General features: G+C 29.8%; 2 protein-coding genes and 1 long non-coding RNA gene across 3 annotated transcripts; 2 read left to right on the top strand and 1 right to left on the bottom strand.

Annotated features, from left to right (window-relative positions):
• The first annotated feature begins 44 nt into the window (after positions 1-44).
• FRG1 (FSHD region gene 1) lies at positions 45-1,083 on the top strand. The gene is made up of 2 exons (XM_070645102.1): positions 45-181; positions 237-1,083. The coding sequence occupies exons 1-2, from the start codon at positions 123-125 to the stop codon at positions 982-984; spliced, it is 807 nt and encodes a 268-aa protein (XP_070501203.1). The 5' UTR covers positions 45-122; the 3' UTR covers positions 985-1,083.
• Positions 1,084-1,204: 121 nt separating this feature from the next.
• On the top strand, positions 1,205-19,709 carry LOC139094159 (CD9 antigen-like). Its single transcript, XM_070645117.1, has 6 exons — positions 1,205-1,458; positions 16,421-16,575; positions 16,639-16,678; positions 16,752-17,046; positions 17,247-17,335; positions 17,408-19,709. The coding sequence occupies exons 1-6, from the start codon at positions 1,399-1,401 to the stop codon at positions 17,564-17,566; spliced, it is 798 nt and encodes a 265-aa protein (XP_070501218.1). The 5' UTR covers positions 1,205-1,398; the 3' UTR covers positions 17,567-19,709.
• Positions 2,450-2,836, bottom strand: LOC139095138 (uncharacterized). Its single transcript, XR_011544833.1, has 2 exons — positions 2,708-2,836; positions 2,450-2,640 (listed from the first exon to the last, which is right to left on the bottom strand). It is a non-coding gene; the product is annotated as an uncharacterized lncRNA (long non-coding RNA).
• Positions 19,710-20,977: the final 1,268 nt, after the last annotated feature.

Genomic DNA, 20,977 nt, shown 5'->3' with positions numbered 1-20,977 from the left:
AACCGTCAAAATTTATTTGAATTTTTCAAAACATAAACAAAACATTGGATTTCTACTGAAATTTCATAATTATTTTATATTTTTAAATTTCTCACCATTCTCGGACTAATATCAGCATTATAATGTCAGAATACGATATTGTACGTAAAGGAAAACTCGTCCTCAAAGGAGAATCTGAAAAGTAAGGCTTAATTATCAAAATATACATTAAAATATTAATTTCAAAAATTTTCTAGATCCAAGAAAAGGAAGCATAAGAAAGATAAGAAGGAAAAAGGTGAAAAAGACAATAAGGAGAAGATTGCAGTTGATGAAGATGCTATTGAACATGGAGGATGGTGGAGATGTACAAAATTGGCAGAAATTACTGGAAATATAGCAATCGAATTTCAAGATCGACAATATATCAAGTCTGTGGATGATGGAACATTCATTTTAGGTGTTAAGCATGATAAAGGAGATCCACCAGCGTTTGATGAAGAGTTTACAGCATTTATAGTAAATGACAGCAAAATTTACATCAAATCTGGGTACGGAAAGTACCTCAAAGTTGACACTAATAATGTCATTGTCGGTCGATCTGAAGCAGCTGGAACTCAAGAATGTTTTGAGCCAGTTTGGGATGAAGGTAAAATGGCATTACAAGCTGCAAATGGTTGCTTCCTCAGTATAGATCCCGAAGATGATCAATTAGTTGCTATTCACAAGAAAATCACTTCCAGTGGCGATGGAGTTTGTATAATTCGATCAAATGCTTATCGCGGCGAAATTATATCAAAAAGTGCCCCAATTGAGGAAAAAGTTGAAGATTTAGATCAAATTGAAAAGGATTATGTGAAGCGATTCCAAAAGTTTCAAGACAAAAAAATGCGAATCTGTACGGAAGATAAGGATCAATTGGTTAAAGCAAGAGACACTGGAAAATTGCATGAAGGATTATTGGATAGACGCAGTAAAATGAAGAGTGATCGTTATTGTAAATAAAGTAAAATGACAACATGACGCAAAACTTATGTTTAAGCATTAGAGAAAAACATTGAAATAAATAAAAATAAAACATTCAATTTGAGAAAAACATTCAAACATCAGTTTGTTGTCAGTTCCAGTTAACGTTTTTTACTCTCAATTTCCTCTCTCTCTTGTGTGCCTTTCCAATGTTGTTTTCCTTATTTTTTTCCGTTTGATCTCAGTTGCTTGTGAACAATCCATTCGTTGAGATTCGTGCGCGTTATTGCGCTATATCCATTTGATTTTAATTTCTTATTGAAAAAAAGAAAATAAATTAAGAATATTAATTGAGTGAATAGTAATCATAGAAAAGAAAAGAAATCAAGAAAATATTGTGAATTTAATTAAATTTTTGGAAGTGAAGTGAAGTGAAAAAGGTTCAGCACAAAAATGAATTTCTGTTGTTCTATCGTTAAATTTTTCGTCGTTCTGATGAATTTGGTGTTTTGGGTACGTTAAAAATTATTCAATTAATAATTTTATCATACACAAAGAAGCATAAAATGATGTTAATGTTGTGAAAAAAGCATTAAATTTAAATATTGAAAAATCATAAATGAAAAAAAGTTCAAGCAACGCAAAAAAAAGGAATCCGAGAAAAGAACCACCCTTATCACACACTAATACACACATTTTGCATTAACATGGCAGCATCATGGAAATATTAAGGGGATGGAGAGAAATTTTTCATCTCAATGAAGGTCATTTACAGAGAATATAAGGATGTCAGTGCGCAAATTCGGCAGCGCGATGGAAGTGAATGAAAAAAATATAAAAATTAACTTGCGAAATTGAAAAAAAAAAAAGGTTTTTTTTTGAGATCAGGAAAATCAATCTGAATTTGGGAAATGGGCCGAAAAAAGACTCATCCCGTCATCCTGAGATATGAATCACTTTATGATCTTTAAAAATATATCAAAACACTAATATTTTTCACGTTAAAAACATTAAACACGAAGATTTTTCTCTGCCAATTTTTCTTTTTTCTTTTCATCTTCGCTTGCGTCGCCTTAAGATTCCTACTACTTATTGCCGATATACATTTTGTTTTTGACTCTCTCAAACACACAACTATTGTGTATCTTTTCTATATCATTGTATTGTTCCATTTTTGTCTTTTTCTTCCTTTATGTCGCAAAAGAAACTCACTTCAGATGATGATTATTGATTCTTTTCTTCCAATTCTCATCTCTTCTGTTGTTTTCCTATTGTTGCTTCTTTCACTTCTTCCATTTCTTTATTTTTGACCTGTGATTACATCCAGAAGAGAAATTGCTCATATAGGTTGTAACATAAAGATATTTCCCATGCCATATTAATTGTAGAATATTTCATTTATGTGCTTCCCATTAAGGAAATCTTGGCGACAGAATTGCGCGCTAGAATATATGAATGAATAAGCATGGAACTGGTTTAAGTGATATGAAAGATCCAATTGTGGTAAATTTATACATTTTATGATTTCATGAAGCAATGACTTATGATTCATAACATTTTGAATAATAATCAGCTATTCGGGATCACTAGAAATGACACTGATAATGAAGTCACTCTGCTCTGTCTTTACAGATAGAAATACATATTAGATTTCATGACTATGGACGTCGTATCTCTAGTTACTATACATTATTACTTTATATGAAAAGAAAGAAATTACAAATAAATCTCTTGTTAGATGCTGCTGCCAGTTCATACTTACATTTCGTGATTCCACATAAATTATGACCCATCGTGTACTTATTTGCTTCCATTTATGGTAGAATTCTGAACGAAAATGTATGATTTGAGTATTATTTGTCTTAATGTCTTAATATCAAAGAACAGAATGAACTTATGCCACAAATGTAGAATAATAAATTAAAGTTTGAAAAATTGTCAAAATTTAGACAAAAAATGTAAGTAAAAAGGGTATGCAACTATATAACGATCATCTAAAAATTTGAATTTAAAATGACAGTTGAAATAATAAAAATTATAATTCGCATAAAATCCCATAAAAATGCAATAACACATCTGATGTGACCCAATTAAGAATGTATCTCACACAAGTCAGCGAGTCTAGACGATTTATGACACAGATTTTTATTGCACCCAGGATTTACCTTGACCTAATATCACCATTTATATTCATGCAGAAATTATTATATAACAGTTCCTAAGAACCTATTAGACTATAAAGTTTTACAACTTACTGCTTGTATTTTTATTTTATGAATTCTGACTCACAAAATTGAAGATGCTTTTTTTTAATGCTGCCTTCCTTTCACGTCATTTGAATAGTACTTTCAAGACTTTTTTTCTACATTTATATTCATCATGAAAGAAGAGACGAATAATAATTTCCTATTTTCATGTAAATTTCTTTTTCTTATTCCACATCCAAAGTACTCTCTAGGTACAGAAGTTATTATCAGCATTGAAATAAAATGGTTTTAGTGTAAACTGTTACATGCAAAATCATGCTTCAAGATATTTTTAAGTAGTATTAAGAGCTACAAAGGCGATCATGAAAATGTTGTTTGGGTGGAAGTAAGCAGTGCATTAAGTATGAATAATACAACTGAATTCAGATTATTGCAATTAAAAAATTCAACCGTCATGTCAAATTCAAATTTTTTTGTGAACTTAAGCAATTTTCAAAAATCAAAAAACCGTTAATTTTTAAAAAAGACAATTGCTAAGATTTAATTGCAAAATCCATAGACACAAGCCTCTAATTATGTCCAGACGATAAAGATTTAAATCACTTTGCAGTCAGTCTATGAATGATAAATTATAGCACCCTGGATAAAAAGTAATTTTACATTAGGCATGTAAAAAAATCAACAAGTTACATTAATTTAGCATATAATTATAAAGCTAGACATCATGCAACAATTCGCATGAACTACAAAAATATACAAAGTTAATATACATAAAAGTAAGCGCAACCACGCGACAAAATATAATTTTAAATACATTTTAAAATAAAATCCGCGGGAGAAAAATGTAATTTTGTGCAAATTAAAAAATAATATTCATATGAGCAGCGGTTGGGTGAGTAGGAGTCACTCTAAGTTGCACCATAAAAGCTCAATAAGAATTTGCTCAGTTGTGTAATTCAATAAAAATAACTCGGTGAGAAATAACAAAAAAATTGAAAAATATAAAATTTAATTAAGTCATCATAGCATTATGAATCTTTCCTGTGAGTTTAAACAGTGATAGAAAGCAGTCGGAAGGACATTTCCCTTCCTCTTTAAATACACGCCGGCACACTGCCTTGTAATGGGCGTGATTATGACTTTCTATCTTTCCTACTTCTTCCTCCTATACACGATACATTTTTTATGAACTATTTTTAGTCACTTCACTCTATTGTTTGCCGAATTAAATATAAATATATAAATAAATGAACAGAAGATAACGTTTAAAAAATGAAAAAAGAGCAGGAAATGTGGTAGCATAAAATGTGTACGAAAACAAAATTAATTTGTTGAACTTTTTTTCTTTTTTCATATGACAAGTGAAGTAACCTTCGAACGAATAGCCAAAAGAAAAAAAAAAGTCAGGCACACACGAGACACACTCAATAATTAAGAATATTTTTATATAGTGAATCCCATTCCACAAATGAATCTCAATTAAATGGGAATTTCTGCGGCATTTCTAACAAATGATTTCATTTGTTGCAGTCGCGAGTCAAGAATTTTATTTCAATTGAGAATCACATGTGTATAGTCTTTGAGTATCTCAGTTGATGTTCAGCCTGTTGTGATGAATTTTATGAGTACTTAAAAATAGAATTTTTTGACTGCATCGGGAATGAAACACATTATGAGTGTATTAACAGAAAAAGTATATAAGGAAAAACTATACATTATCATTTAAAGTCGTAAAGAAAACGACCAAGTCTCGATTTTTATTGTCATGTTTTTTGGTATTTCACATCTCTCTTGAATGATGTTGATTGAATTAATTCATTAAACTCATTTTTGTTTTGCATGATTCTTAATTTATTGCTATAGGGAAAGAGATCATGACATTGAGCTTGTTATTAATATGATTTTCAGTATTAATTAGAAAGGAAATCTGATATTTTTGATGTTTTCAATGTTTTTGTGCTTTAAAACCTTACAATTTCTTCTTCTTCTTCTTAATTATCTTTATTAAGGTCCTCTTTTACCTTACAATTTCCTAAATGTTTAAAACATTTAATTTTTCCCTTGAAAACCTTGCATTTGAGTAAAACATTTATAAGGTTTTAAATGAAAAAAGTTTCGTTAAAAATTATTTTGAAATTTCAAAAAGTCGTTATAAGTGCATTTCAAATTTTCCGTTAAAACTATACAAATCCCTGAACTAAGGTTTTCACTTTAAAAATGATTCCCTACCACATTTTTAACCGCATTTCTTTTGTATTCTAAACTACAAAACAAACTTTCACGAAGATTATCAGTCTGAACAAATTGCTATAATTCCATTTAAATGTCACTTGCGGTTTTTGATTAAACGTCAAAGCCGCAAATTTCACGATTATTTTAATTCAAAACAGAGCTCAAATGAGTGATTTGCAATCGAAAACACAACAACCAAGACATTTTATAGACTATACAAAATAACAATCTGCAATGTCGACAGAAAAAAAACTTTGTCTACTAATTCACACACTCAAATCAAGCACATCGAAAGACAGTAAATCAAAAGGAGATATATCTATTATCAAACACCACATGTATCGTATCTGGCAAATAAAGCATAGCAAAAAGTCAATCGCTTGGAAAAGTCTGACACGTGAAGACGTTATTGTATGAGAAAATACAAACAAATCGACGAAATGACTTAGGTCATCAAATCTACTCACAGTAAATTACTTCTTCTAATTCTTGACTTTGTTCGCAGAATATGAAATTTTATTAGCACATCTGCGTATAAAGATGATTCTGTGACGACCTTCATACATATATGAAATCATCTTATTAATTTGTCAATATAAATTTCTAGTTCTTTATTGGATGTTTTGATGGAGTCGGCAGATCTTAAATGAGATAGTGGTTTGGCTATTTTTTATGACTTTCAATCCATAAATCATCAGATTTTTTAAGTAATTGACTGACTGGATTGTAAAAAATTCAGAGATATTTACTCAATAATTTGACAAGACTCATTGCTGCTCATTGTCTTATCTAGATAGATGTATATCATCGGAATCATAAAATAAGCTTGTAATTTGTGTCAAACTAGTTATCTCATCCATATTCACACCAAACTACATGAATATTGATCATATTAATAGGAACATGAGCAAATATTGATTTTGTGTTTTACATCAGTTCTGATGTTGCCAAAAAATGCTCTCGTGATGAAATACAGTCGACTTAATCGACATTTATTTTTATTTGATGTAGCATTTTGACATATAAAAACTGAATAAAATACTTTATTGATTGATCGAATTGATAATAATGTTAACAATGACTATGAATATCATAATTTCGTTCCTGTATACACCTCGAAAATTACTTAATTTACTATTTATGATAAAATATATGTCACAGTTCATTGAACTTGACAAATAAAAATGTGAACCTTTTTATGTGTAACGCACTATACATATCATGATTCTATGAAATATTTTATATCACGAAATATCTTTTCATAATCTCTTATTGACAATAAAATGATTATTATGAGCAGTGAAAGACAGCCGAATGAATTTATGATGAAGCATATTTTAGTGGGCATTTCCTCTGAAATTGCTTTGAACTGAATCTGAATTAAAGCTGTAGATTGAATGGTTTGGGTTAACTTATTCTGAACTGTTGATTTTTGTGCAATGCCCGAGCAGCACAAGACTTCGAACCGTATTTTTCGTCCTGAGGACAATCTGCATATCATCGCTTATACAGCGACGCGTCGCGACGTAGCGGTGGGCTAGCGAACATGTTGTGTTGTTAGAAATTTGTTTGTTTATTTCACTGGTCGTACAGATCAGTTGTGATCCATGACCTCCCAAAGAAGTCGCCTGAAGCTGGCTCTATCGCTGGCTACCACTTGCCAATTTCTGATACCAAGTGCATTGCTATCTCTATCGACAGCTTCCTTCCAAGAGTTCTTTGGGCGTCCACGGGCTCTTTTACCGTCCAGAAAATCAGCTTTGAAGACCTTAATTATTGGGCTTTCCTCAGGTCGCCTAATAACATGTCCAGCCCATCGCAACCTGTTCACTTTTATTCGCTTTACAATATCAGCATAACTGAAGAGCTAATAAATTTCTGCATTACTCCTGCACTTGAACAGGTCACCTTCTTTCTTAGGGCCAAAGATGGTTCTAAGAATTTTTGTTGTTAGAAATGATGATTCGATTTTGAGAAACTTTAGATCAGGTTAATCAGATTAGACCAGGTTAGACATCGGACATGCTTTTAGGTCTATAGGGTCTATAGAGTGGAGTTGGATCTACGACACCAAGTCGTTTGTAGGCAAATCTCTTAGTGTGAGAGTACGGCATCTCTGACCGAGGTCCCAGTGGACACAAATACGTTATAACTAGTTAAAGGCAAGTCAATGTCTAGTTGATGACTACTTCCAACTGTTTTTGTCCCATCAGTAGGGATCAAGCTACAGATCTTAAAGTAATTTGTTCAGTGTTGCACGTCTTTAAATTTAGATCAGAAATCCATTATGATTTAAGCTACTGTTTATTATAGCTCTATATTCTGCCTCTTATTTTCATAGAAATATAAAACGTGTAGACATAAATGCCATTTGTAAACAAAATCAGGATTTCTAGCATAAAGTTGTTATTGCTTGTTAAACTGAGATTTAAAAGAATTTACGATTTCATCATAAAAATATCACTCGTGTAGACTTAACAATGCAGTCACCAACAAAAAAGATTTGAAGCCTGTCGATAAAATACTTAGAAAAATATGATAAACAACATTTTTTTCGTGACAATTGTAATCATGTCTTTGAGCATGTATCTTTAAAGATTTAGGCTTGTTTAAAGAGAATTATTAATGATAAATGTCGGTATTTTCGAAAGATTTCAGATTTCAGGTCCAGTGAATTGAGAAATGTAAAATAATTTAGATCCAATAATCTTCAAACTTGTTTGAGTGCTAGACAATTTTCCGACTAACAGCACAGAAATAAACCTAGTAAAATATGCCTGATAGGATTAAAAACACGAAAGGCACTTGAGATTTTCAATGATATCATCGTTAAAACGCCTTTAAATGAGTTGCTTGTAGTTCAAAAGCAAGCAAAAAAAGTATTGAAATCCATTAAATTATTAGCATTACGTCAGATTCTGATTTAATACACGACATGGCTAATCATAATCAAATTAAATAGCATTATTTATTACTAAATTATCTTAACTAATTTAATTTATTCATCGACTTGAATGGCCACACTTTATTATCCTCAAAAAAAAAGACCATCGTTAAGTCTTCTTTGTTGTTGACATAGAGCTCAATATCAAGCAATAAATTCTGAACTATAGAAAAATGTTAAAAATGTATTTCACAGTATCGCAAGTATAATAGCTTTCCACATTCCACCTAATGCCACTGGCGATCGTACAATAATTATAATATAAAACATTTTACACATTTGGGTGTGAAATTCTCATTTCTTTCAAGTTTTTTTAGTATGCAGATTATTATTAATGTTTATGGATGTAGAAAAATTGGTCTACAATCAGTGGATTAGATGTTTAATTGCGCATTTTCTATACTGGATGTATTTTTCGCTCGATTTAACACGAGAATCTATTTGCTGATCTTCGAATTTATTCATAGTTGAGATCTTCTGCTAATCATACTGTTTGAATTTAACTAATCTTGATGATCTTATTAGATTCAATCTGTAAGAAATAAGTAAAATTATGTTCAGTTAAGTGTATCTTACCTTAAATATCTTAAGAAAATAATAAAATTTTATTAAATTTTCCGCAATATTGAATAAAGGGGACAAAACTACGACTTCTATAACATTTGAATTTAAGAAAAACGTTACAAACTACGTAAAAGAAATTGAAAGCAATCTGCTAATAAACTGAAATATTAGCTCTTAAAACTCTGGCTACACTGTTGCATAGAGCGGAAAGTATGTTTTTCATATTCCACCGACTAATAAAAGAACTTAATACAGTGTAAAGTAAATGCAAATTGAACGTAAAACATCCATTATTCATTAGAAAATTGCCTTTTCGGTATAACACCTTAACAACAATATAAATCCTAATTCTACTCTAATAGGTGGTAAAATAAAGTGCTAGAAATATAATTAATTTGTAGCATTGTTATTTTAATTGTCTACAATCATAAAATAACACAAATTGTTCTCATTTAAAGGAATGATTGAAAGGGCAGCACTAAAAATGTTCTCACAATTCAATTTCGGCTTCCATTTAAGCAGAACGAATAAATTTTCATCCATTTAATGCGAAGAGGAAATAAAATCGAAAAATTTTCACATCATAGAAGATGTAAGACCTGTTTCTATATCATTTTTACTCAATGACCTTCACTCATCGACATTCTTTTACGCAAAAATAATACAGCATAAAGGCGAAGAAGAAGAATCTTAAAGAGAAACTTAGAAAAACAACAATTTATTTGATTCTATTCAAATTCCATACCTATATAAAAATGTTTTTATCTCAATTTAATTTCGGTCATATTAATGCAAATTGATGTATTTAAATTTCCTTTCGATTGAGAGACATCCATATAATAATGATACAAACATTCAAATTTTTGAGTAATCTTGAAAATATTTTTCTTTCTGATTTCGCTACGTTGCCAGCTGAATAGATTATAGAACGTATATCATTATCATTTAGATTGTATGTGCCTTACTTCCGAACTATGAAAGAATTTCTGTTCTATCAACGAAATATATATATGTACAGTTAACAGGCTCTGTTCATGAATGATGTTCATTATATGGAATGTTTAGGGTAGACTTACCCCTCCATCATGAGTTGCATCTTGTGTCAAACAATCATCCCCCTTAATTTTAAACTACATTTATTGACAACATACTGTCAGGAATAATTCATAAATTAGTCCAAGATATATAGATGTGTACATACAAAGTATACTCGACCATACTCGACCATACGGAATTTCGTATACTAATGTAAACAATAACATTTGAAAAATTTTGTAAAATTACATTCAAAAATTTTCAAACAAATATAAAAAGATACATTATTTTTGAGCTTTAGTTAGCTAGATTAGCATATAATAAAGCATTTACAATGCTTCTATACTAACTATACTCATCTAAAAGTAGTAAATTTTTCAAATCAAATTTTTATAAATTTTAGCAATTTTCTTTCGTAGTGTTAGTGTTTACAAAAAATTCAAATTTTTGACCGTTAAAAACGACCGAATTTTTATATGAACACATCTATATATCTTGAATTAGTCATGAAACCATCATATTACACATAATTTTCAAAAAGTTTCAAATAAACTGAGACTCTCGTTTCAATCTTCCATGTGGTTGACGTAATACTTTCAGGCCCGTTCTGACCATATTTGAACCTTAAGGCAATCTTGTAGCTTTTGTTCATATTTCTCCCGCTACACTTCAAGCTCCTGACTCAATTCTTAATCCAAAGTTGCCCAGAGACCTAATCTTGGGTTGATCTCGTATATAAAGAAGTCGAAGTATCCTCGAACGACTTTCGGGTTGCCATAACAAATTTGAGCCTAGTATCTTACCTGTTCAACCAGCAAGACAGTAAACTAATTTGGCTTAATGACAACGTAGGTTTAGTACAGGACATCGAGGAATTTCAGTGATATCATGGCATCCATCAAGTGAACTGCTATTCTTCTATATACATGGAGTATCCTGTGGACGCCTGTATGCATACCCTGCCCATGTTTCTCTAAAACCTTCTCCCTACCACTAAAACATTGAACATCATAAGCAAACAAATCCCAAAGTGAAAAACGTGTGAAAGAGAAGGAGGTTATTTGTAATGATTTTATTTTTTTCACATTGATATCCGATACGAACGTATGTACTTTTTACAGAAAAACGCTGTAAACACTTTACCAACGGATGTGATGATTGATATAAACAAAATGTTAAGGAAAGGATTGAAAATTACATGAGAAAGTCCATCACATATGTGGAAAGAAGAATTTCTCCTCGAGGCAGAACATGATGAATTGGTCAGAATATCCGAACTGTTCACAAATGCTATAATTTAGCCACTTTGTGTTAGCAGATGTCAATTAGATTATGAAAATATCCAGCTGAATTTTGAATTCGCAGCTATTAAATTAAAGCGAAATCATCTTCTCATTCTGGACAGTAACTAGTTAAAAATAAGTCTGACATTCATTCATTTCTGACTGTCATTACCAAGACTAGCTGTTCGGGAATGTTAATGGGAGCTATGATGATGAAGATACTGTATGTGGCAAATAAGAAAATTTAATTTGTGTGATGATGTGTAAATAATCATAAAGGTACATGTTGTGCTCATTTTCTCGTTCGTCTGGGATTAATAATAAATCCGGAAAATTGGATTTCCTTCCATTTCCCCGAGACTTTATCAAAGATATTTACTACTAACTTTTTTATGTAGTTAAATGAGAAAAAGTCAACAAACATTGCAAATGGATCTTTGTGCTGTATAAAAATACCAAAAATCCTCAGTCAGATTCAAATATGAAAAGTCAGACAGTGGAAATGAAAGAGAATATTTCCCTAAAGAAATCTTAAAAATGGAAATTCAATGTTTTGAAGCATTTTTGAAGAAAATTGTTCAAGTTCTGTCACTTTGGGTGGTCACAAGATTCCTGTTTGGTCTTGCAAAATATGCGATTAGAGGAATTAATGTCATTCTCGTGTGTATCGATTTCTGTTGCTTGTATGCTTACTCAGAGAAATATTCTTTATCAAAAAAAGAATTAAATGTTTTAATATATTGAAATTTAAACAGAACTGCCTGGATACAACAAGTCAAGTCATCACAGATAATGTAAAACGATTCATAATAAAAATATTTTTTATTTAATTCTGTGATTTTATGACGAAATTTAAATTAAAATTCACAGCTCTTTTGAATTTATAAAGAGCTTTGCTGCTGTTAAATATGATAAAGGCTTGATTAAACTGTAAATTAATATATTTTGGACGATAAAATTAATGAACTTGAGGAATTTCTATTGTTTTAATCAATATATATATATGTGGTCATACGGAAAAAAATCGCCCCAAAATCGCCCCAAACAAAACTAATACATTGACAAAAGATAAATTTGAATTTCAAATAACGGTTACAAAAAATGTTAACAAACAAGTTTTTGCATTGTCAGTCAGTCGATTTAAAGAACAGTCGACGTTTCTTTAACGTAACTCCCAGAATTCTTCAAGATATTCGTCGCAATCAATGTACAGTTGTTGATAAATAAAAATTTCATAACCTTCATTTGAAATTCAATTTTTTTACGTACTGTAAATTTTGTCATTGTGTTAGTGTCTTTTCAAAAAAATAACCGTCATTTTTCCGTATGACCACATATATATATATTGGTTTTAATTAAAACGGAATTATTTACTTCTTCTTGCTTAGTTTCACACCCTTTTCATACTTATTATCACACTTGGGTGTGCATATCCTCTTCTCTGGGATTATTACGATGTTACGTTCATAGAATATCAATGCACACGTGTGTTATGTATAGTATCTTCAATGTATGACGTCATAAGTGATTAATCCATCTCTAAAAATGTCATTTTTCATAAATTTCAATGATAAATGATGCTTACAACCGCAAAGAAAATGCGTCACATATTTCCTATTGCGGGAAAATCTTTCAATCTCTGCATCTTCCATTTGACTACATATAAAGTAATCAGTTGTTTGTGTAACATCATGAAATAACCGAGAAGCTGCAACATTCCCTTATTCTTTTGGAAAAGAAATTTTTAAAAATAGAGTAGAGAGTCGTAAAAGAAAATATAAGGAAAAAATATGTGAGAATATAGTGTAATCTCTATGTTATGGAACTAATAAATTATGAAAATGTTTCAACACATTAAAGAGTACGTTCTGGAGATTCTAACCGACTTGTTGTTGAACAAAATAAGCATTATTTTTTTAAGTAAATTTTCATATGCATATATCCACAAATTGAGGTCAGAAAGAGAATTTTCATCTTGAACAATGAATATTTTATAAGTGCATACTCGATCGTTGTGGAATCACTTCAAAGAAAACAAATAAAAAACGGACAATTAATTTGTTTACTCATTTTAATATATTTTCATTCTGTTTCGGTGTCGATTTTTATGATGCACGCATATAAATTCATTTGATCAATACTTTATGACACAAAGCAAATTACAAATATCCGTTGATACCGCTATCATATGTTTGTTTATGTTACTATTCAACCATTTTGTACCACACAAATTATTCAAATCATGTTTTATCTTCTAGTTTCTCATCTTTTCAACTTGACTGGATCTCATTAAATTACCATAGAATTGTCGTTATGACCGTTTCTCTTTCTATCCACTCACCCACTCGCATGGTTACTATGAGCTAACAATGGTCCATGACATTTATTTATATCACCTATATTTTTGCATAACACGAATTGTACTCGCCCTTTTATGATACAATAAAATGGGTGGAAAATCAATTTTGATAGCCTGCATCTACAGTCAGTATAATTGTATTGACGTCATTAGCTTATGCGGATAGATCCTGTTTTTATTTTCTCTCACTTATCACAAATTTTGCCAACTGACCTCATTTTCTTATGTTGTGAATATTATTTTGATGCATTATTTATACCTGACCGTCATGACTTTATCGCATTGCATCATTTTGTCTTGATACTTTATTGATGATCAATGTATTATGTCATCAGTGGAGAATAAATTGATTCTGTTTGCAGTATTTTCTAAATTTAGGCATTTTGCAGATGTTGACACTTTGAATTATCGAAAACAAATGACAAATTTGTCGAATTTTTTGGCGCCAAAACTTTTTTTACTTGCTTCTAAATCTTACTTTTCATGTCCAATGATCTAGAACGAATTCCAATGCTAATCCCTTGTTGATTACTGTTTACAAATTTGCTGATTTGCCATCATTTCAATTCTTTTTCTATCCCTAATGAGATGTCCAATGATGAAAGAGAAATAAGAAGCTCTTGCCGATAGATTTCGCATCATCTTCTTTTATATCATCGACAAACGTCCCACAAAAATCCACAAATTAAGTGGGTGAAAGAATAAAAAGTAGATAAATTTATGGCAAAAAGGCAAAATAAATAAAATTTCGTAAATAGATGTCGGTTTAGAAGCCATAAACAGACACTGTCGAGGCACATAATAATTCTTTCCTCAAATCACATTTTTCGTCCATAAGAAAATGACTTTGCGTGTTGATAAATAAACATTGGACTATTGCTTAGAATTGATAGCAATCGCTGACTACACGCTTGATTTGTTTGCGAAAAAAAAGTAAAATGGTCGTGAATGGATTTTAATGAATGCAGGAAACGGCAGCACCTGGTCAATAATTTTTATATCATATTGATTGTTCATTAAATCGATAGCAAAAGGGGAAATGCTTTGCTGTGCCTTATTGTGCCATGAAAATTATTTTCCTGAAAATTGTTTATTTCTGAGTAATTTTCGCCGAGTTTATTAGGTCTTTTACACAGCTTTTCAGCACTCATTGAGAGTCATTAACGATATAAGTCATTAACCGTACGGTTTGCGTAAATATAATGGGATTTTACTACCTATTGAACATTATTGAAATTAAAAAAATGAAGTTTATAGGTGAGGGAATAAGGACTTAAGCATATGTCCATCAATTTACATATAGTTCAATGGCCAACGACTCATAATTTATGCTAATTAATAGGCTTTTCTAAAATACATGCTTCATAATTTCCTTGATTTGTGCTGTTAATAATATGTATGTTAACTAATATTTGGATTCATATCCTCCTGTGTGCTATATTTCTCACATTTCTTGTTTGTTGATCAATTGATTTTAGGGAAGGGGTTCACATGTGGCATGGCAGCATTTAGAGAATTTTCATAATTTTCTGGCTGATTATTAAATTTGGGAAGGATTTTTTGGTAAAATTTAACGGTTTTTTGAATTTCAAACTTTATTTTTAATTATTTTTGACAATAAAGCGTCGCTTTATTCGCGTTTCAAAAATACGTCATTTTTCAAAATGTCAAAAAAAAACATTTTTTACATTTCATAAGCTCATTACAAAACAAACTTAATTTTGGATAGAAGGGGATTAACTAGACAATTTTACTCAGTGTTACAGCCAAAAAACAAAACATGTGCAAAAGATCAAAAAATGAAATTTTAAAATTATGAGAAAAATAAATAAGAATAAGAATCACAAACAAAAGGCATTTCCATAGTCAAAAACTGATTAGTCAACAAAATATCTATGAAACCAGAAACGCACTGAATAGAAGAAGAACATATTTGTAGTAATAAACGTGACGAAGCAATCTTAGCAGTCAAAATAAATTAATAAACAGAAAAAAAACCTAACCTAACTAGACATAAAAATGTTAAATAAACTATACTAAATAAACAACAAATGTCTGCTCACATAATGATTATTCTAAACAAATTTATATGAGTGAGAAGTAAGCATAAATGTTGTTATCACATACAGTCGCATCATAAGTATGAAAAAAGATTGTTTTTTGAGTTAAATAGAATTTCAAGCACTCATTTAATTATCACATAATTTTCATTCATAACACGATTTACGTTCCTCTCCTCAAACTTCTCTCTCTCTTATTCTCATTATGGAGATGTGCTTGCTTTATTTACAATAGAGTGTCTTTAAAGAATAATCGTAATTCTTCATACTTTTTAGCTGTCATCATTTGTGAATTTTAATGAGGAAAACAAAGACTGCACACACAGTCATTAATATAAAGCATTACATAATGACATATATAGAATATATAGCAATGAGGAATGCACAAGTCATTTTAATCATTTAAAGTGCAAAATGCCATTTGGAGGCGCCCATCTGTGACATTAAAGGAAACGAAAACAAGTTTTTTTGTGCCTACCTAATAATATGAATTATTGTCAGATATGTAAACAAACGAGTGCAACTGTCGGTTGCTTCCTAGTTCCTTTTGTTTTTATTAACTAAAAGTAAGAAGGGTCGATCAAATTACTCAATTACTTATTTATTGATTGTCCATGAATGAACGATTGCTTATTGTCATGTTCAAGGTACTGAATATGATGACATTCTAATTTTCATATATGACAACAGTCCATGCCTTAATAAAACTTTTATGCTTCTTTTATATTGTCGAAGGAAACATTTGAACGTGATAAATGCTTATTTTATGTCTTTATGTCTTATTATTCTAGATCGCCGGCATTGGTATTGTTGCATTAGCAGTATGGATGCTTGTAGATCCAGCATTCACGATCTCATTGGCTCAGGAGCATCAGAATTATCATTATGCTCTATTTATACTCTTGGCTATTGGCATTCTCATGGTGCTACTCGCATTCTGCGGATGGTAAGTTTTTCTCTTTATTTACGCCTTTTAATCATAGTCATTAATATCCATTTTTATTCACAGCTGCGGTGCCCTTAAAGAATCGTCTTGCATGCTCGTTTCGGTAAGCTATAAACACAATGACTGCTCTACATTTAGGATCAACATAATTGATATTTATTTTATTTTACTTGCAGTTCTTCTGTTGCATGTTGATTGTTCTTACGGCAGAAATAGCTGCTGGCTTCTGGGCATACCAAAACAGTGATAAACTTGAAGTATTCGTAAAATCCAACTTTAAACATACAATTGCTAATGAATATAGAGAAGTTCATGCAAGAACAGAAATGGTTGATCACATTCAAACTCATTTACAATGTTGTGGTGTTGATGGACCATCAGATTGGGCTAATACCAAATATAATAATGCTAAGGGAGGATTATTGGACTTGTCTGTTACAAATAAATTGTCATACTCTGTTCCACCATCATGTAAGTTGGATTCTCAATTTAGACTGGCTCTGTAATCTGTTAATTAGCAAATGTCCTAGTTTTTAATCCTTAAATGTTTAAAATCAGGCATTGTTAGCTCTAAAAGTAACAAGATTTACCAAAAACGAAAAAAAGATCCAGCCAGTCTAAATAAATTGAAAATTTTGTCGATTCTCATTGATTTATGGTTTTATTTGAAGGTTGCAAGAACGGAACTGAACGATCATTATGTGAAACAACGAGAAAAGGTGCCATAACAACAAGTGTTAATCCAATTATCTATAAAACTGTAAGTTTGATTACTCATGCCAAATTTTCCCATTAATCATAATTTTTCGTACCTTTTTTACACACTTTCTAGGGCTGCATGGAACGAGTCATTCAGGAAGTTAAAAGAAATATCCAATATATCCTCCTTGTTGGCTTAATAGTAATTGCTGTTCAACTATTCGGAATTCTACTAGTCCTATGCTTATGCTGTGCAGTCAAACGTAACAAAGATGATGACTACAAAGATTAAAATCAAGCCGAGAGCAGACTAAAGAAACCGAATTATCTGTATGATGAAATTCGTTATTAATTTATTTTCTAGTAAGGACGTGGGGTTGATGTGGTGTGATTTTTCTTAAGTTTAAGGGACGAAAAAAAACAAAATGATACAAAAAAATATTAAGTATGAAGACGAGAGACAAAGAGGACAAACTTTATCTCTGCTCTGCTGACAAAAAAAAAAAGAATATTGACGAAAAAAATTAATTAATGTGAAATTTCATGAAGAAAAAAAGACGGAAAATGATGCATTTTGAATCAGTTGGTTAATTAGGGTTCATTTTTTGGTTCATGCAGTTTTTGCAATTTTACCAATGATATTATACATTTTGCATACAGCTAAATGCAAATCCGAAGGAGAATAAAGTTTATTGAGTTAATTTGTTGATATTTCAATGCCGTCAAATACTCGGAGCTAGTCATAGCTACATGAATTGAATATAAATTTTCTTATCAAATTACGTATGTAATGCAAAGTATTTATAAACAAATAATTAGGCACGACACGTTTTTTGATTGATAAGCTGCGCATTATTGAAATTTCAATATAAAGCTTTATAGACAATATTTCAAGTAGATTGAAATTAAAATCAATTTAACGGTTTTTGAAATTTTGAATTCTCTATGAATTTTCAGAACCTTTCAACAGTTTTAAGCTTCAAAAATGTTACAAATTCTCAAAACCTTTTTAGGAAGTTACAAGATCGGAGCATTACAACAGCATTTTAGTGTTCTAAAACCATACAAATTTAAATTTGAAATTCTTAAAATTCTCAAAAACCTTTCAACAGTTTTAAGAAGTGGCTAAATTTTCTATTAAAGATTGAATCATTACAACAGTCTTTAAGTGTTCAAAAACCATACAAATTCTTTCAAAAGTCATTTAAATAATTGAAAATCTCATCAGCAGTCAACTCAATAAATAACTCCAAAAATCTAATAAAGAAGCTCTCAAATTGTGTTCATTTTCATCTCTTCAAAAATGCTTGAAATATTGCAAGCATTTTTTTTATTAATTTTTTTGATACTGTATCTTAATCTTTACAATACACACACACAAAAAAAAAGCCATAATGTTTAATTTATGAATGCAAAAAAAAGAAGAAAAGAAAATTGTTTTTCGCGGATAATTTTCATAATAAAAAATAAAAAAAAGATATTTATACAATTTTTGATAATGTATTAAAAAAACATAATCAAACGATTTAAGATGCTAAACTTGAGAACCATTTTTTGATATACATGAAAATGAGAAAAAAAAATTGATTAAAAAACAAAAATTAACTAATTGGTAGATGCATTAAAATGTAATAATCCCAAAGCATTTTACTTTTCATTTCTTTTGTGTACTCTGTAACTTTATAATTTTCCTTTTCTAAGTGAGAAAAATTGATATTTAAGTGAAAAAAAAAATGATATTTATTCATAATAGATTTTAAGAAAATAATAAGAATAAATCATGCATAATGTACAAAAATTAAAATTTTTTGTGCCAATTATGGAGGATCATGGACATTTAATTTCGAAATAATTGTAGATGGAAGTGAAAAAATACAAGTTTTAAATCTAACATTGCCAAAAAGAAATAAATAAAAAAAAATCTCTTTTCTTATCTTTTTTAAGTCCTTTTAGACCATCGATTAATTAGGCTGATTACGAGTTACCTACTTCAACATCCACATTAAGCGTCAATCATTATTAAAATTTTATCTCAAAACTGTTTTTGTAAATATGATGTGTGATAAGGACGATAAATGAAAGATCACAGATAATACAGCATGTAAAATTGCTCCTTGTAATCCTCGTGTCACCCTCGTTATGCAAATATTTATTCCAGTGTAGATTTATCAGCTGGATTATGATTTTTGAGGAATGTAAAGTAATCATTTTTATGCTCAAAAGTTACTTTTTGCCTTTTTGTTGGAACGAATTTTATGCAGCTATTAGTTTTATAATGAATGCACATATGATTTTTATATGACCAAGTTTATTTATTATTGAGAAGAATATGGAGTCATTGGGGTTGCTTAGTTGTGATATTATTAGTGCAATGTGGAACAGCTAGAGGTTATTAGAACTAATTGAATGATATTAAAACAGTACAATTGTTTTAAAAACACACAAAATGTCTACATTAAAACCATACAACAGATAAATTGTGTCAAGAATCTTACAACTGTCTAAATTAAAACCATACAACAGATGAATATTCTATAAATTGTAACAAGAACCATACAATTATCATTAAAATCCATACAACAGACCAAAAGTTCATCAAAACCTTACAATTGTTATCAAAAACCATATAACAGCCAACTAATTTGAAATGATAATAAAAGCACTACAATTGTTATTAAAACCACCGAACAGTCAATAAAACCCTATAAATCCAAGTTTAAGTAACTTCAATAACTAAAGAAAATCTTCGCGAATTATCAGCGAGAATAAATTGAGAATGGATCAAATAATGATTTTAATTAAAAACAATTATTCACAATTCTTACAAAAAAAACAATCGATGTTCAAATTGATAAGAGATTAAAAATTATAATACTTAGACGTAAAGAAAAGATAATGAAGATGATTTAAATTAAAAAAAAGCTTTTTGAAAAATAATTAAAGAAACAATTTATTAAAGAATATCAACGTTAATAATAATTAATTAAATAATTAAATATTGAGATTAATATAAAGAGAGCATTTTAGGCCTGAAATCCGATAATAAACTCTGAGAAAGGATTTCAATTTTTAAAATCATAGATGCCGGCCTAATGTGTAGATGCGAGTAAAAATGCCCTAGTCTTTTTTGGAAATACATAATTAAGTACAATTAATGAAAAAATCTTTCCCGTAAAATGACATAAAAAGAATTGTTAAAAATAGATTAAAAATTTGGAATAACAACAATGAAAATAAAGTCCAACGGATTTATCTAGACAAACAGACTAAAACTAATTCATCCTCACCATTTCATGTTTAAAACAAAAAAAAAAAATTAAATAAAAAAAAAATTGAGAAAAAATTATTTTTTTAATGCAATGCAATAATGTGAACCATTTTATGTTGCGGATTTTACAAACTCTTTTGTTCTAGATCTTTTGGATGCTTCAAAAATAAGAATCGAATTTTGTAATTCTCTTAATTAATTGTAAATTTTATTTTTTACATTTTTCTAGACATTTTGAAATTGTCATATTAATTAAATATAAAAATTAAGATATGAATGGATAATTATAATAAATCAAAAATAATAAAAAGGCAGTCGTTCTGTGTATTAATGTTGTTATTTTCAGAATTACAATAATTGTTCGAGATTAATTGATAAGGAAGTTGATTTTTCGGGTATTTAATCACGTAAATTAGCTAATATCAATTTTCACAC

This window comes from Chironomus tepperi, unplaced genomic scaffold, assembly GCF_022539635.2.
Source record: "Chironomus tepperi strain 1889 unplaced genomic scaffold, CSIRO-AGI_Ctep_v1 contig_33, whole genome shotgun sequence".
Lineage (NCBI taxonomy): Eukaryota > Metazoa > Arthropoda > Insecta > Diptera > Chironomidae > Chironomus > Chironomus tepperi.
The sequence above is the reverse complement of the archived record's forward strand: the minus strand, read 5'-3'. Positions and strand labels throughout refer to the sequence as shown.